General features: G+C 40.4%; 1 protein-coding gene and 1 long non-coding RNA gene across 16 annotated transcripts in view; one reads left to right on the forward strand and one right to left on the reverse strand.

Annotated features, from left to right (window-relative positions):
- LOC127527422 (uncharacterized) overlaps nt 1-18,392 on the reverse strand; it is a 370,860-nt gene that overhangs the window by 234,360 nt on the left and 118,108 nt on the right. The window lies entirely within an intron of this gene.
- Nucleotides 1-18,392, forward strand: part of caska (calcium/calmodulin-dependent serine protein kinase a) — a 664,459-nt gene that overhangs the window by 218,376 nt on the left and 427,691 nt on the right. For all 15 annotated transcript variants that reach the window (XM_051926109.1, XM_051926105.1, XM_051926112.1 and 12 more), the window contains exon 3: nt 2,666-2,771. In XM_051926109.1, coding sequence (XP_051782069.1) covers nt 2,666-2,771 — 106 coding nt within the window. The remainder of the gene's footprint in view (nt 1-2,665; nt 2,772-18,392) is intronic.

Consider the following 18,392-nt stretch of genomic DNA (forward strand, 5'->3'; position numbering starts at 1 on the left):
GCGGAGAAGTAGTGTGTTAAAGAGGTTATGAAAAAAAAAAGGAAACATTTTAAAAATAACGTAACATGATTGTCAATGAAAGCCCGTTTCACTCAGTAAGTCTTATGTGTGTGTTTATGTATGTGTGTATATATATGTATATGTAGATATGTATATATATGTATATGTATATAAATGTTTATGTGTGTGTGTATATATATATATATAATATATATATATATATATATATATATATATATATATATATATAAAAGACAGCAACAGTTATAACAATGACAACACAATTACATTGACAATCATGTTACGTTATTTTTAAAATGTTTCCTTTTTTTTTCATAACCTCTTTAACACACTACTTCTCCGCTGCGAAGCGCGGGTATTTTGCTAGTTATTGAATAAAAGCGCACTTGTTTTGTTATACTTATACCATTTGTGAAAGTGTTTATTTGATATTTGGACTTCAGTCTTCACACATTATACACTTCATGCCTACATTTTGTCAGTTATTACTAAAACATGTATGTTTCTGTTTTAGCTATGTGTTCAACAATTCCTGCCTCGCATTTCCTGTCATCTTGCATTTACATAGGTTGTTGTAGAAATGGAACACACATGAAATGTATGTATTCCAAATTACAATATACTGTATTATTTACCCTCTTTAATTCCATGCACCTCAAACCGAGATAAACACACTTGAACTCTGAGAATCTTTTTTTGCGACTTGAGCTGCGCCAGTTGGGGGGATGGGATAACTGGCTGCTTGTGCTGATCGATACATTTGCAACACAACAGACACTGATGAAGAGGTGCGAAGGAATTTAAGGTGGCACGGGATTGAGTTTTTTCTTAGGCTTCAGGGATTCTAGTGTTAAAACAACAGTCAGTCTTGTAATGAAAATGATGTATTGCTTTCCTCTCCTATGTCTGCACTGATTCTAAAAGTGACAAAATTCATGTAACAAATAATATACAGTATGCAGCGCTTGGAACAGCTTTCTCTTTGTCACAAAACTACATAGAGAAATGTTTTTTACATAAATTTTTCAGATATAATTGTTTTGTGTTTAGTAAACAATCTTGTAATGGTGTAATGTGTAAGCAGTAAAATTTCTGGGTGCTTTTTATAATTTATAAGTCTCTTATGGGAAGTTGTACAAGATAGTGTCATTGATAGCAGTAGAAGGGTGCATCAGCAGCTCTAATATAGCTATGCTATACCAAGTATCTGTCTTTAGTCTTGATTTAAATTTTGGATTCAGTAGGACATTTTAAACATTGGCTTGGAAATGTTTTTCAGAAATTGGGAACCCTGTAACTAAAGACTATACCAGATGCAAAGTATTTGCAAGGTTTAAATTTTATGTATAACCTGAAGTACTATCTAACCACCACAGAGTTCTGCCAGAAAAAGGGGAGTAAAGACATTTTCAGCTTTATATTTTTAGGTTAAATTTTATTTGCCATTTTAGCCATTACAATATAATAAAAACTATGATAGTTTATGTGTAATAAAAACTGTATATAAATGAATGATGTAGGGGTGCAACTAATGACTATTTTCTGAGTACAACTTCCACTAACTGATAAATCAGGTGTTTAAAAAATGCCACATTTGTGCCTAAAAGAATGAAAAAAAAATGTATTCTTTGCACAGTGCTGCCGTTTATAGTGCAAGTATGCCAAAAATAGTACATATGCCAAAAAAGTGAATAGCACTATGTCTTGTTACTAACTGTTAGATCTCAATGGTTTTGAGGCTGTTGTTGACAAAAGTTAACATCATGGGGTACCGGCAGCTAAGACCATGAGATTTACTGAGTCTTGTGCACATAAGCCACCTTTTTCTTTATAGTATATAGCATCATGTCTATGAAAGGGGAAATATGGAAGTTGCTATGGTTGTGCTGTGGTAAGTTACAATGACACAATGGGCAGTGTTGATCACACAGGTCAGATACTGACATTCTACCCTGTCGTGTGCAAGTGAAAAATAGTACAAAAAATCTTTCAAAATCTGCTCAAAAAGTGCCTTTGTGTATTAGTAGGGCTGGGATAGTGAAAGTAGCCAATCCGAGAGCATTACTCATTTCTCCTTGCTGCTGATTGACTGCTGCCCTGGATCTCAGGATTGCTTTCTAAATACTGACAGATGTCAGCTGATTTCTTGGCTTTCCATGCCTTTTGCATCTCCTTTTCTTCATATGTTCAACACTTTTTCCCAGTGTCATTCCACTTTATTACACATAACTTAATTTATGGACTTATTTGTTTTGATATCTTTGTATGTGTGGATTACTTCAGTTGTTAAACATTTCATGTCAATAGCCCCATTAGAAATATATTTAGTGAGAAAAACATTGACGAGTTCATTACTTATTTTCCCCGCTGTATTATGTGTTTGCCATACATATGGCATATGTTTAATGAGCAGGAAAAATATCATATTAAATAATTCACTACCTAATATTTAATACTGTTACTGATTTTTTGATTACATATTAATAGTACATTGTTTGAACACAGAGATTATGTCATAGGAATTCAAAAGTTTACTGATTTTTAACTATCCATCAATCCATTTTCTGAACCCACATTATCCAATACAACTTTATCGTTGATGTGTGGTAGTTAATTTGTATTAATTTGTCTTACATTATTCCAGATTTGAAGAGAGAAGCAAGCATTTGTCATATGCTTAAGCATCCACATATTGTTGAGCTACTGGAAACCTATAGTTCAGATGGGATGCTCTATATGGTCTTCGAATTGTAAGTTTTCTCAGATGTTCTCAAATTTAAAATTCTATAATAGAAATAAAGAGTAATATAAAAGAATGACATGAAATTTTATATGCTGATGTTATGCTAAATGGTTAACATTGTTTTTACATATTTTAAATATTACGTATTATTTAAAATGCATAGGGCTAAGCAGAAATGTATAACATTGACATTAATAAACTAGAAAAGTTTTTGTAAGAGACAGTGGTCAAACACTTCCTGCTTTCAACTTTTTTCTGTTGATAGCATTTAGTGTTTCTGTTAATGCTGCATTTTTGATCATCATATGCCAGTCTTTGTGTCATCATATTTGTTCTTCGGTGCAAAATTAAACTATATTAGCATTTGCATATAAGATTTTTATTTTCAGTAATGCTGTCAATTTCTCACCTGAGAATTCTTTACCATGTGATCTATTTTATTTTATTACAGTTTCACTGGAAAGAATGATTGTGACTAGTATGCCTAAAATTTTTCAGTAACACACAAGGAGTACCAGTAAAAGGTGTTTTGTGAATAAGGTACTGAAAGGGACCTTCACCACAAAGTAAATGCAAGAATTTGGACTAATTGTAGAATCGATTCAATGAGCAGGGGTACCACCAGGATTAGCTGTAACCTCTGCAACGCTGTATTTCAGTTCGTGAATTTGAGAATGTTTTGTTTTGTTGTATGCAACATTGCTTAGCATTGCTGCAAGTGATATGGTGATGTGCAAAATCAAAGTTCTATGAAAAATGTGTGCCTTATCTTGGTTTTAAAAAATGCATATTTAAAAAAATGTGTGATTTTGTTTTTTTTTTTCTGATTTTCCTTTTTTTTTGTATTTTAAACCACCACATTAAGAAGTAAGCATTTTATCTCTTAAGTCAAAAAAACAAAGAATAAACTTTGCAAATGTTTTCCACTTGCAAACGTTACTTTTTAACCTCATATGGATGAATTGTATGGGTTTCAATTGAAATCTCTTCCACCCTAAAATAACCTTTAATAGCCTCCACATCAAAATCAGAAGTTGCAGCTTAATGTGCTTTAAACAGAAATAGCAATACCAAATACTTTAACACAGGGTGAACTAAAAAGAAGTACCACATTTCAAATGTTTATTCTATGAAAACGCTACAAAATAATCTAAATGTAATTAGGACACAAGAAAGAGTATACAAAATAAATTTTTTTCACTGTGTTTTAAAAATAATGTCTTCAAGGTGGTGGCCATCATTAACAATACACTCATTGAGACGATTTGTGAACGCTTGCATTACTCGTTCGGTCATTTCAAGGAGAATAGCAGTGATTTTGTTGCAAATAACATCCTTGAGGGCTTCAAGGTTGTAAGGTCGTCAGTGTGTATACCTTCGACTTGAGATAGTCGCACAAGAAGAAATCACACGGAGTGAGATCAGGCGAACGTAAAGGCCAGCCGACATTGCCTTGCAGGGAGGGAAAACATCTCGTGAAAAACTTGTATGGATCTCCGCGCCGTATGAGATGTTGCTCCATCCTGTTGAAACTAGGCATTCACCACATCCATTTCTTCCAGTTGGGGCTGCAAAAAGTTCTGAAGCATTTCAATGTAACATTCTGAAGTGATGTGACCATTGCTCTCCCCTCCTCAAAAAAGTGAGGGCCTACAGTGTCAAATTCTGCAACGGCGCACCAAACTGTAACACACTTACTGTGCAGGTGTCTCTGATGAAGTTCACAAGGGTTGGTTTCAGCCAAGTAGGGAAAGCTTTGCTTATTTATGCAACCATTCAAATGGAAATGTGCCTCGTCAGTGCACATGACGATGGCATCTCGATGAATGCTTTGCAGAATGTTCACACACAACTCTCTACAGCTCTCCCAGTTTCTCTTAGTGAGTTCCTGCACTACCATCATTTTGTATGGATGGAAATTAAGGTCCTCATGCAAAATCCTCCTCAAAGACATGTTGGAAATGCCCTTGGCAGAAGTGTGCTGAATGTCTAGGAGACTGCAAAATTAATACCCTTACAGGACTTCCTGGAGATTTTCTGTTCATTGTTGTACCCATCTGTCTAATTTAGCCCCCCACTGAAGAATTGTTTTCCAATTTGGGACGTCACCATTAGCAGCAATGCTGAAGTGTTTTCGGAAGGTGCACTTTATAGTGATGATGGATTCATTGTTTTTGAGGAACGCTTCAACAGCGAAAGCACAGTGCGCACCAGACTAAGGCATGTTGTCGACTGAAAACTGCAAGGGGTAGCATATCAAAGGATCCCCAACCCACTCAGCAGCCTCTACCTCACTCAATGACATTGAGAAATGTGGTGTTTTATTTTGGCTCACCCTATATATGTATATTTACGGTGCAACCCACGTATCCATGGATGACATGTTCCAAGACCTACTGGAGATCCTGAAACCATGGATAAAAGCGAACCCTATACAGTACATCAGTTATACAATATAATTATATTGTATATAATTATATTATTATATAATTTTATATAATATAAAACCAATAAGAGGCAACTGAAACAATAATAAAGATAACCTGACCTCAGTAGCTGAAAAGTTGCTAAAGTTATTATCCTTTTATTCCACAGATGCAGATTAATTTGTTTAAAAATAGACATTTTGCAGATGGTAACAAAGGAGAGAAAGATAAAAAGCTTCATCAAGTCAGGTCCTGAAGAAAATAAATATTTGGTATCCATGGTCTTCATTAGGTCAAGAAGGCCAACTGACATTCTAGCCTCTCATGGAAATTTTAAATTTATACTATTCAAGTCCCTATCACTCATTTAATCACATAGCTCTGATGATGCTGTAATCACTGTAGAAGTGCTGAGAAACGTTGATCTAGCAGGATGCAGAAAAAAGAATGGTTTGTTAACTGATAATGCTAAAATAGCAAAAAATTATAGGGTGCAACATAAAAGGTACTCTAGTAATAATTACAGTTATCCTCACGCTAGTGTAAGCATAAAAGACACAGACAGTAAAATAAAATTAAACAATCAACCTGGGAATAGGAATAGAGTTATATCCTTTGTCTGCATTGCCTAAGACTATTTACATCCAATGTATAAGCATTTCTTAGTTGGGTGCACGTTCTAACTGCAAACATCACCCTCCTTTGTTCATCACCATCCGTGAGTTGAGATGATTACACTGTTCACGTTTGAGTCTGTCATGCAATACAGGTTCTCCATGATAGTGGAGTTAGATTACCTTTTTTCATACTTTCATGAAATATTTTAACAGTAATCATTAAACTTCTATTTCATTGAATTTTGTGATTATATTAGGCTAGTTATTTTTTTTTTTTCAAGGATGGTATTTTTATATGTTTAGGAGGGCTGCAGGATAGGATTATGATTATACTGACATCATTACTGTAAATTATGTTAGACTGGCATAGAGCTACTTAAAGTGTATATATATATATATATATATATATATATATATATATATATATATATATACATACATACATACATACACACAGTGCATCCGGAAAGTATTCACAGCGCATCAGTTTTTCCACATTTTGTTATGTTACAGCCTTATTCCAAAATGGATTATATTCATTTTTTTCCTCAGAATTCTGCACACAACACCCCATAATGACAACGTCAAAAAAGTTTACTTGAGGTTTTTGCAAATTTATTAAAAATAGAAAAAAAACTGAGAAATCACATGTACATAAGTATTCACAGCCTTTGCTCAATACTTTGTCGATGCACCTTTGGCAGCAATTATAGCCTCAAGTCTTTTTGAATATGATGCCACAAGCTTGGCGCACCTATCCTTGGCCAGTTTCGCCCTTTTCTCTTTGCAGCACCTCTCAAGCTCCATCAAGTTGGATGGGAAGCGTCGGTGCACAGCCATTTTAAGATCTCTCCAGAGATGTTCAATCGGATTCAAGTCTGGGCTCTGGCTGGGCCACTCAAGGACATTCACAGAGTTGTCCTGAAGCCACTCCTTTGATATCTTGGCTGTGTGCTTAGGGTTGTTGTCCTGCTGAAAGATGAACTGTTGCCCCAGTCTGAGGTCAAGAGCGCTCTGGAGCAGGTTTTCATCCAGGATGTGTCTGTACATTGCTGCAGTCATCTTTCCCTTTATCCTATCTAGTCTCCCAGTTCCTGCTGCTGAAAAACACCCCCATAGCATGATGCTGCCACCACCATGCTTCACTGTAGGGATGGTGCCAGGTTTCCTCCAAACGTGACACCTGGCATTCACACCAAAGAGTTCAATCTTTGTCTCATCAGACCAGAGAATTTTCTTTCTCATGGTCTGAGAGTCCTTCAGATGCCTTTTGGCAAACTCCAGGCGGGCTGCCATGTGCCTTTTACTAAGGAGTGGCTTCCGTCTGACCACTCTACCATACAGGCCTGATTGGTGGATTGCTACAGAGATGGTTGTCCTTCTGGAAGGTTCTCCTCTCTCCACAGAGGACCTCTGGAGCTCTGACAGAGTGACCATCGGATTCTAGGTCACCATCCTGACTAAGGCCCTTCTCCCCCGATCGCTCAGTTTAGATGGCCGGCAGGCTCTAGGAAGAGTCCTGGTGGTTTCGAACTTCTTCCACTTACGGATGATGGAGGCCACTGTGCTCATTGGGACCTTCAAAGCAGCAGAAATTTTTCTGTAACCTTCCCCAGATTTGTGCCTCGAGACAATCCTGTCTCGGAGGTCTACAGACAATTCCTTTGACTTCATGCTTGGTTTGTGCTCTGACATGATCTGTCAACTGTGGGACCTTATATAGACAGGTGTGTGCCTTTACAAATCATGTCCAGTCAACTGAATTTACCACAGGTGGACTCCAATTAAGCTGCAGAAACATCTCAAGGATGATCAGGGCAAACAGGATGCACGTGAGCTCAATTTCGAGCTTCATGGCAAAGGCTGTGAATACTTATGTACATGTGCTTTCTCAATTTTTTTATTTTTAATAAATTTGCAAAACTCTCAAGTAAACTTTTTTCACGTTGTCATTATAGTGTGTTGTGTGTAGAATTCTGAGGAAAATAATGAATTTAATCCATTTTGGAATAAGGCTGTAACATAACAAAATGTGGAAAAAGTGATGCGCTGTGAATACTTTCCGGATGCACTGTGTGTATGTATATATATGTATATATGTATGTATATATATATATATATATAATATACAGTGGAACCTCTAGATACGAGTTTAATTCGTTCCAGAACTGAGCTTGTATAGCGAATTTCTCGTATCTAGAACAAACTTCCCCATTGAAAATAATGGAAATCCAGTTAATCCGTTCTGCACCCCAAATATATTAACATAAAAATCAATTTTCCTAACAAATAACACTGATAAATTATATATACTGTAGTCTACCTTTAATAAATAACACTGGTAAATAATATAACTGATTATTAAAAGAATCAAAACAGGTGTCCAAAGTGCAGTAGAGCATTCAATAAATCTTTAAATAAATAATCCTTAAAACAGTTGTGAAGCGGAGGTTTAAAATACACAAGAATAACAATCCTTTAACACGAGGTTAAAACGTCAAAAGGATGCCGTCTTTAAAAAACAGATGACAATCGCCGGTGCTTCTTCTCTGTTAGCGTCTCACCTGCGTTTCTGCAACAGGCGAGACACTGTTAATGCAGCTGACCTTCTCTACACCGTCCTGCTTCAGCTGTTTGGCTCGCCTGTTCAGCTACACGCGAGCCTGCACTCGCCCGCCCGCCTGCCTGCCTGCCTTTTTTTTTTTCTTTCTCTCTCTCTCTCTCTCTCTCTCTCTCTCTTTTCTTTTACTTTTTCTCCCCCTTAACCGGCTCGCGCTTCTCTATATATGCGGGGAGGACATGGCAGCTGCAGCCCATCAGCCACAGGAACAATCATGGATGTGGGCAGTTTCCCACCTGTGCACTTCAGTGAGAAACGCAGACACCGCAGATCGCGGCTCGCAACTGCTACCACGCCCCCTTGCTAAGCCGCGAGCTATACCCACAGCCTGGCTCGTGGCTCGTTACGCGAGCCAATGCTCGTATTTAGATCTGAATTTTTCGCTCATACTTTCCTCGTATTTTGAATTTCTCGTATACAGAGGTGATCGTATCTCGAGGTTCCACTGTATATATATATATATATATATATATATATATACATATATATATATATATATATATATATATATATATATATATATATATATATATATATATATATATATATACAGTAATCCCTCCTCCATCGCGGGGGTTGCGTTCCAGAGCCACCCGCGAAATAAGAAAATCCGCGAAGTAGAAACCATATGTTTATATGGTTATTTTTATATTGTCATGCTTGGGTCACAGATTTGCGCAGAAACACAGGAGGTTGTAGAGAGACAGGAACGTTATTCAAACACTGCAAACAAACATTTGTCTCTTTTTCAAAAGTTTAAACTGTGCTCCATGACAAGACAGAGATGACAGTTCAGTCTCACAATTAAAAGAATGCAAACATATCTTCCTCTTCAAAGGAGTGCTTGTCAGGAGCACAGAATGTCACAGAGATAGAGAGAAAAGCAAACAGATCAATAGGGCTGTTTTTCTTTTAAGTATGTGAAGCACCGCGGCACAAAGCTGTTGAAGGCGGCAGCTCACACCCCCTCCGTCAGGAGCTGACAAAGTGAGACAGAGTTTGTTTTTCAATCAAAAATCAATACGTGCCCTTCGAGCTTTTAAGTATGCGAAGCTCCGTGCAGCATGTCGTTTCAGGAAGCAGCTGCACAAAAGATAGCAACGTGAAGATAATCTTTCAGCATTTTTAGACGAGTGTCCGTATCGTCTAGGTGTGCGAACAGCCCCCCTGCTCAATCCTCCTACGTCAGGATCAGAGAAAGTCAGCGCAAAAGAAAGAGAAAAGTAAGCTGGGTAGCTTCTCAGCCATCTGCCAATAGCGTCCCTTGTATGAAATCAACTGGGTAAACCAACTGAGGAAGCATGTACCAGAAATTAAAAGACCCATTGTCCGCAGAAACCCGTGAAGCAGCGAAAAATCCGCGATATATATTTAAATATGCTTACATATAAAATCCGCGATGGAGTGAAGCCGCGAAAGGCGAAGCGCGATATAGCGAGGGATTACTGTATATATATATATATATATATATTCACACTGTTGCTCAATGTCCACAGTTTTTTGTGTACAAATCTGCCAATAATCTCTCATGTCTGACACAGTATCTCTTTGTGGTTATTGCACTCACTTGCCATTGTGAGCTGACAAATTGCAGACAAATTGAAGACAGTATGTCGTCAGTCAGGATGTATCTGGTTATCCCAGGGATTGGCAACCTGCGGCTTACGAGCCGCATGTGGCTGTTTGAACATGTGCCTGCGGCTCTTCTCAGAATGATACACGCATTCACATTTTCATGTCTTAACATATTATTTGATAGTACTTTCGTAAAGATAATTTATTTATGGGTTTATATTATTCTTTTTTATTTAGATATTTCTTTAGCTATATGTGAATCAGCCTGTCCGTTACATGCACAGACCACCTGAGATTGCGTTTTTGGTCAAATGATTTGCTCTCCAGAGTTTTCTTCAGTACCCAAGATTAGATATACACTTTAACGTTTATTGGGATTCCTAAATCTTTCATTTACTTTTTGTGGTAAATCGCTACCATGCCTTCCCATTTCTCCTATTTACATATTATGGCCAGCTGAGCTCGGAGTGGTGAGTACATTTTACACTGTCTGGTCAGCAGAGTTACAGTAGTGACGACTGAAGGGCAGATGACTGCAGAGCCAAGCGAACATTGCTCAAGAAAGGAGTGGTGAGGGTGAAGTCTCTCATTACAGACCTGATCAATGTTGTAATATTAGTCGCCTTTGTGTTGTAATGCATCCACAAGATGACAACTGAAATCATGAATTTAAAGCCAAATGGAAAGAAAATTATGTTGTTATGCAAAACTATATGGGTCTTCCTAAATGTTTAATCTTAAATGAAAAGTTATCCAATAACAAAAATATCAAAACTTCCATTACTTTTTAACGAAGCATGACACATTTGCAAAAAAATCATTTAAGAGAACAAAATAAAGCGGTGACAGAATTAAAGCAAAAAATGCAACAATCAATGTCGATATTCAACAGCTGGATACAATCTTCATATAATGTGACCACAGCAAGTATTGCTGTTTCTTCTGAGATTGCAAAGCATGGAAAACCTTTAACGGATGGAGGATATGTATAAAAGTGTTTTTAAAATTTGGCTGAACATCTCTGCTCTGACTTCAAAATAAAGAAGATATTATTAAAAAAAATTAAATACACTCCACTATCCACAAAAAAAAATTGTTCATGACAGAATCATTAAGATGGACAAGAATGTGGTAGATCAACCGATTAATGATATAAATTTGGCATCTGTATTTTTTTGGTTGTGACAAGTCATGTGATGTGAAAAAAATGGCACAAATTAGCCTTCTGGGAAGGTATGTTTCTAATAAAGCTCTCCATTAAGAATTACTGTCTTTGATACCTCTTAAAAGACAAACTCAGGTTGAAGATATCTCTACATCAATTTTGGAATTTTTGACTGTTAGGGAAATTGACAATAAATAAACTGGTATTTATCGCTACGGATGGAGCACCCAGTGCAAAAGCAAGCTAAGAAGTCAGCTTAATGATGTAAGCTTGGAATTCCATTTACAATTGAAAATTTCTCTACACTTTGCGGTTCGTTGTAAATCTTGAGTCAAACATTTAAGATAAAATGGCTGTTTGCTTTAAAAAGGTTGCCAACCCCTGACTTAAGGTATTGATAAGCCTTAATATATAAATTTAAATGCCATCTAAAATGTATATATGTTTATGTGCTAACATGAGAGCATGCTTAGTTTTCTTAAAAACTAAAGCTTGGTTATTGCTTGTGGAAGCCTATTTAAATCTTCTGTTTAGTCTTCTGTCAGTCGGAAGCCTAAGAAGCTATATTCCCAAAACAAAGATCTGCTTGCTTAGTTCCTTCAGAGAAAACAACATCCATAACTCACAGAAATTCAAGACAAAGCAGGTGAAAAGACAGGCAGGGCAGTGGCCTTTATGCTGAAATAAAAGGTGACATTTTAAACCGCTCTTTGCATAAGCTTTTAATAGCTAATAGCACTATAGCTAATAATAAGGCACATTGATCCTTAATCTACTCCACCCAAATATGCTTATTTTTTCATGTGTTACTAATCCCAGATGGGCAATGTAATGTCAATGTGGGTAAAATGTGTTGCATTTTTAATTTTTAATTAAGCTTTTTGCTGCTGCATTTTAAAGAAATAGGATCTAACCTTTATATTTTTGATAGTCTTGATAAGAATTGTTGATCCTATAACAGGGTCAGGTTGTCCATGAAACTAGTGGTCTGCTTCTCTCTGAAGGATTTCAGCCAGTTGTTCAGAGACAACAGTTTCATGTGGGTTTTCTCTAACCTTCCAATCATATGTAGGAGTCATAGGACTACCACTACACCAATCTATCACTTACAGCCTAAAGAAGTGTTAAGAAGTCAATTTTTAGAACCTCTGTCTGGTGGATCAGAATGTCGTTAAATCTAGTGTGCAGTACTGCAGCTGAAATATTCATGTATTTTTCAACGACTAACCTGGTTTCCCCTGCAATATCCTGAGCCTGAGTGCCAGGAAAACAGAACACAACAGTCATGCGGGAACTGTGATGATGAACAGAGTCTGTAATGATTTGAACTACTCAAATGTCAACTACAAGAAACAAAGTTCTTCACCTGACTTTTATACTTTGTCTCATCCCCATTATTGATACACACCAATTGAAGAGTCATCTGATAATTGTCTTCAAATTACATGACCTAATGTTAAATTGTATTTATGTTCCGAGGTTTACAGGGTAAAGAGAAAATGAGACAGAACTGTTCCTTGTTGTGCTCCAGTGTTTCTCACATCCATATCAGAGACACTGTCCTTGAGCTTCACAATCTTGTGTTTTGATGGACAGATAGCCCATTATCTAGGACACCATAGTCTCATCCACCTGCATATATCTGAGCTTACCCATTAACAGGAATGACTTGATGGTACTGAAGGCACTGGAGAAATCTTAAAACATAATCCTCACAGTGCTGCCAGCAGTGTCGAGGTGAGAATAAGCCTTATGGAGCAGATCGAGAATTGCATCCTCTACTCCAGTCTTTGTCTGATAGGCAAACTTTCAGTTGGCCCAGTTACCACAAGAGGACTTGTATAATCCTGGAGATTATGCAACTTCTAATTGGAATGTATGTACGTAACTGCACTTACTGATCTCGTCACTAGACCATGTCAGTTAAAACGACTGAAAAGAACTGGGCATGTCACATTTACTGAGTGCTGACCTTCTAGCTCAGTCGTACTCACCTCTTTTTGTGATCGTCAGTAAAATGTTAGTGAGTTCAGTCTCAGCCTCTGCCCTCTTTTTTTTTTTTTTTTTTTTTTTTTTTCCGTTCTTTGGTATGTAAAGGAAGAGACATCGGACAGATGCCTGTATTCTCTGAAGTCCAAAACAACCACGTTTCTGATTTCTTGTTGCTGCATTGTATGAATCGTAGTTCTAGATGATCATTGATTGGCTGTCGGCTCTCATGCACATGAACCCACCTCTACAACTAAAGACAAAATAACCTGTCTGATTTTTTGGAGTGAGCTGCAGACTATTTGGACTGAGTCAATAGGCATATCACATTACACAACTGGCTTTATGGGAGTGTGCCATTGTCTAGGGCTAAACGATTTGGGGGAAGTCATCTCATTGTGATTTTTCTGACAGATAAGATTGCAATTTAATTTGTGATATAATTTTCTAAAGTCATGCTTCATTTCAATATTCTTTGTGTAATAGATTTAAAACATGATAGAGCATTACCACATGACATACCATCAAAATATTAATTGCTTTATATTCTAATGTGAAGGTGATGTTTTTATTACATTTTTTAACTGGCATAGAACAATCAAACATAGAACAGTTACCATAAAAGCTGTGACTTGTGATTGAGGAGCAGCATCTAAATATTGCACAATCTGTAATCAATAGAACATTATTTACTGATATCCAGCATTTAGCTTATTAATTGACAAACCACAAAATAATGATCAAAAAAGTAATCATTAATATCCATACATCGATCCATTGTCTCCCGCTTATCCGAGGTCGGGTCGCGGGGGCAGCAGCTTGAGCAGAGATGCCCAGACTTCCCTCTCCCCAGCCACTTCTTCTAGCTCTTCCGGGAGAATCCCAAGGCGTTCCCAGGCCAGTCGAGAGACATAGTCCCTCCAGCGTGTCCTGGGTCTTCCCCGGGGCCTCCTTCCGGTTAGACGTGCCGGAACACCTCACCAGGGAGGCGTCCAGGAGGCATCCTGATCAGATGCCCGAGCCACCTCATCTGACTCCTCTCGATGTGGAGGAGCAGCGGCTCTACCCTGAGCCCCTCCCGGATGACTGAGCTTCTCACCCTATCTTTAAGGGAAAGCCCAGACACCCTGCGGAGGAAATTCATTTCAGCCGCTTGTATTCACGATCTCGTTCTTTCGGTCACTACCCATAGCTCATGACCATAGGTGAGGGTAGGAACATAGATCGACTGGTAAATTGAGAGCTTCGCCTTGCGGCTCAGCTCCTTTTTCACCACGACAGACCGATGCAGCGCCCGCATTACTGCGGATGCCGCACCGATCCGCCTGTCGATCTCGCGCTCCATTCTTCCCTCACTCGTGAACAAGACCCCGAGATACTTGAACTCCTCCACTTGGGGCAGGATCTCGCTACCAACCCTGAGAGGGCACTCCACCCTTTTCCGGCTGAGGACCATGGTCTCGGATTTGGAGGTGCTGATTCTCATCCCAGCCGCTTCACACTCGGCTGCAAACCGATCCAGAGAGAGCTGAAGATCACGGCCTGATGAAGCAAACAGGACAACATCATCTGCAAAAAGCAGTGACTCAATCCTGAGCCCACCAAACCGGACCCCCTCAACGCCCTGGCTGCGCCTAGAAATTCTGTCCATAAAAGTTATGAACAGAATCGGTGACAAAGGGCAGCCCTGGCAGAGTCCAACTCTCACTGGAAATGGGTTCGACTTACTGCCGGCAATGCGGACCAAGCTCTGGCACCGATCGTACAGGGACTGAACAGCCCTTATCAGGGGGGCCGGTACCCCATACTCTCGGAGTACCCCCCACAGGATTCCCCAAGGGACACGGTCGAATGCCTTTTCCAAGTCCACAAAACACATGTAGACTGGTTGGGCAAACTCCCATGCACCCTACCAGGACCCTGCTAAGGGTATAGAGCTGGTCCACTGTTCCGCGACCAGGACGAAAACCACACTGTTCCTCCTGAATCCGAGGCTCGACTATCCGACGGACTCTCCTCTCCAGGACCCCTGAATAGACTTTTCCAGGGAGGCTGAGGAGTGTGATCCCTCTGTAATTGGAACACACCCTCCAATCCCCCTTCTTAAAGAGGGGGACCACCACCCCGGTCTGCCAATCCAGAGGCACTGTCCCTGATGTCCATGCGATGTTGCAGAGGCGTGTCAGCCAAGACAGTCCTACAACATCCAGAGCCTTGAGGAACTCCGGGCGTATCTCATCCACCCCCGGTGCCCTGCCACCAAGGAGTTTTTTGACCACCTCGGTGACCTCAGTCCCAGAGATGGGGGAGCCCACCTCTGAGTCCCCAGGCTCTGCTTCCTCATTGGAAGGCATGTTAATGGGATTGAGGAGGTCTTCGAAGTACTCCTCCCACCGACCCACAACGTCCCGAGTCGAGGTCAGCAGCGCACCATCCCCACCATATACAGTGTTGACACTGCACTGCTTCCCCTTCCTGAGACGCCGGATGGTGGACCAGAATCTCCTCGAAGCCGTCCGAAAGTCGTTCTCCATGGCCTCCCCAAACGCCTCCCACGCCCGAGTTTTTGCCTCAGCAACCACCAAAGCCGCATTCCGCTTGGCCTGCCGGTACCTATCAGCTGCCTCCAGGGTCCCACAGGACAAAAGGGTCCTGTAGGACTCCTTCTTCAGCTTGACGGCATCCTTCACCGCCGGTGTCCACCAACGGGTTCGGGGATTGCCGCCACGACAGGCACCGACCACCTTACGGCCACAGCTCCGGTCAGCTGCCTCAACAATAGAGGCACGGAACATGGCCCATTCGGACTCAATGTCCCCCACCTCCCTCGGGATGTGGTCGAAGTTCTGCCGGAGGTGGGAGTTGAAGCTACTTCTGACAGGGGGCTCTGCCAGACGTTCCCAGCAGACCCTCACAACACGTTTGGGCCTACCATGCCTGACCGGCATCCTCCCCCACCATCGAAGCCAACTCACCACCAGGTGGTGATCAGTTGACAGCTCTGCCCCTCTCTTCACCCGAGTTGTCCAAGACATGTGGCCGCAAGTCCGACGACACGACCACAAAGTCGATCATCGAACTGAGGCCTAGGGTGTCCTGGTGCCAAGTGCACATATGAACACCCCTATGCTTGAACATGGTGTTCGTTATGGACAATCCGTGACGAGCACAGAAGTCCAATAACAAAACACCGCTCGGGTTCAGATCGGGGTGGCCATTCCTCCCAATCACGCCTTTCCAGGTCTCACTGTCATTGCCCACATGAGCATTGAAGTCTCCCAGCAGAACGAGGGAGTCCCCAGAAGGTATGCCCTCTAGCACCCCCTCCAGGGACTCCAAAAAGGGTGGGTACTCCGAACTGCTGTTCGGTGCATACGCACAAACAACAGTTAGGACCCGTCCCCCCACCCGTAGGCGAAGGGAGGCTACCCTCTCGTCTACTGGGGTAAACCCCAATGTACAAGCTCCAAGTTGGGGGGCAATAAGTATACCCACACCTGCTCGGCGCCTCTCACCGGGGGCAACTCCAGAGTGGTACAGAGTCCAGCCCCTCTCAAGGAGATTGGTTCCAGAGTCCAAGCTGTGCGTCGAGGTGAGTCCGACTATATCTAGCCGGAACCTCTCAACTTCGCGCACTAGCTCAGGCTCCTTCCCCTTCAGAGAGGTGACATTCCACGTCCCAAGAGCCAGCTTCTGTAGCCAAGGATCGGACCGCCAAGGTCCCCACCTTCGGCCACCACCCAACTCACACTGCACCCGACCACCTTGGCCCCTCCCATAGGTGGTGAGCCCATGGGAAGGGAGACCCACGTTGTCTCTTCGGGCTGTGCCCGGCCGAGCCCCATGGGTGCAGGCCCGGCCACCAGGCGCTCGCCATCGAGCCCCACCTCCAGGCCTGGCTCCAGAGTGGGGCCCTGGTGACCCGCGTCCGGGCAAGGGAAAACGCCGTCCAAAATTGTTTTTCTTCATAGAAGGTTTGTTTAACCGCTCTTTGTCTCATCCCTCACCTAGGACCAGTTTGCCTTGGGTGGCCCTACCAGGGGCATAAAGCCCTGGACAACAGAGCTCCTAGGATCATTGGGACACGCAAACCCCTCCACCACGATAAGGTGGCGGTTAAAGGAGGGGGTAATCATTAATATAATAATTAAAATAGAATATAATTGTTACATAAAACATCTAAATATTGCACATTAAAATAATAATGACAGACAACTAATATCTTAAAATTACTCCAAATAACAGAAGCCTTAAATAACACTCACTCCCATGACATCTCAGCTTCTTCGCAACAATCATTGTGGTCTTTACAGATTTTTTTGTCAAGAACACTAGCATGTCATCCTTTGACATTGAATGCTGACAGACATAAATGCTGACATGTGACTACATTGCCCCCTTCACTGAACAGTCTCTCTGATGGCAGACTCGTGGCTAATATGCACTGGAATTTGTGAGCCAGCTTGCTCAGCACTGTAAAGTTAACATTCTGTATCAAAGCGGTCAAATTAACCGAAAAATAAGGTTTGAATATTCAAATTAAAAATAAGTAAATATTCTGATATATTCAAACTTAGGTTAACAATGCTGGGCGCTACACAAATGTTTGTACTTGTTTTTTTTATACTTTACTATTATGGTAATGGCCACAGCGGTGGCCAGAGCAAGAACAAACACAAACTTCAAAAGTAATTTAATCCTAGAGAACACTAGGGAATTAATAACGATCCTTTGAGGTATTTTACCTGTTTTTACATCAAAATAAATAAAATTGTTGCTTAATTTTTTAATTGTTATGTTCCAATTTTTTAAACATCACACAGGCATGTTTGTCCTTTTGAGAAGGCTTATATCAGCATTTATCAGGTGATTGAGCTGTTTTGTACTACCTTGACAATAGTCAGCAGCTGTAGATAACAGGAAAGGATCCTTCAGTGTGATTAGTTTTCAGCAGGCTATTTAGTCGAGTTAGTTAGGCTACTCAGTAGCAGTGAAAATATAAGGATAGCAAAATGAATTTCTTATTTTAGAAGATGGGGACTGATTGAATGCAGATACTGTATATCTGGTAAAGCAATATTTTCAATAAAAATTTGACAATGCAGAATTTTGTTTGATCTAAGTGTTTGATTATTTTGTGCTTATAATTATTACATCACATTTTAAGAGCCTCCTGTACTCTTTAGGGCATTGATTAAGATGTCATTTGTCATTATGTCATTTGCCTTTGTCATTT

The sequence above is a fragment of the Erpetoichthys calabaricus genome, chromosome 4 (assembly GCF_900747795.2).
Source record: "Erpetoichthys calabaricus chromosome 4, fErpCal1.3, whole genome shotgun sequence".
Lineage (NCBI taxonomy): Eukaryota > Metazoa > Chordata > Cladistia > Polypteriformes > Polypteridae > Erpetoichthys > Erpetoichthys calabaricus.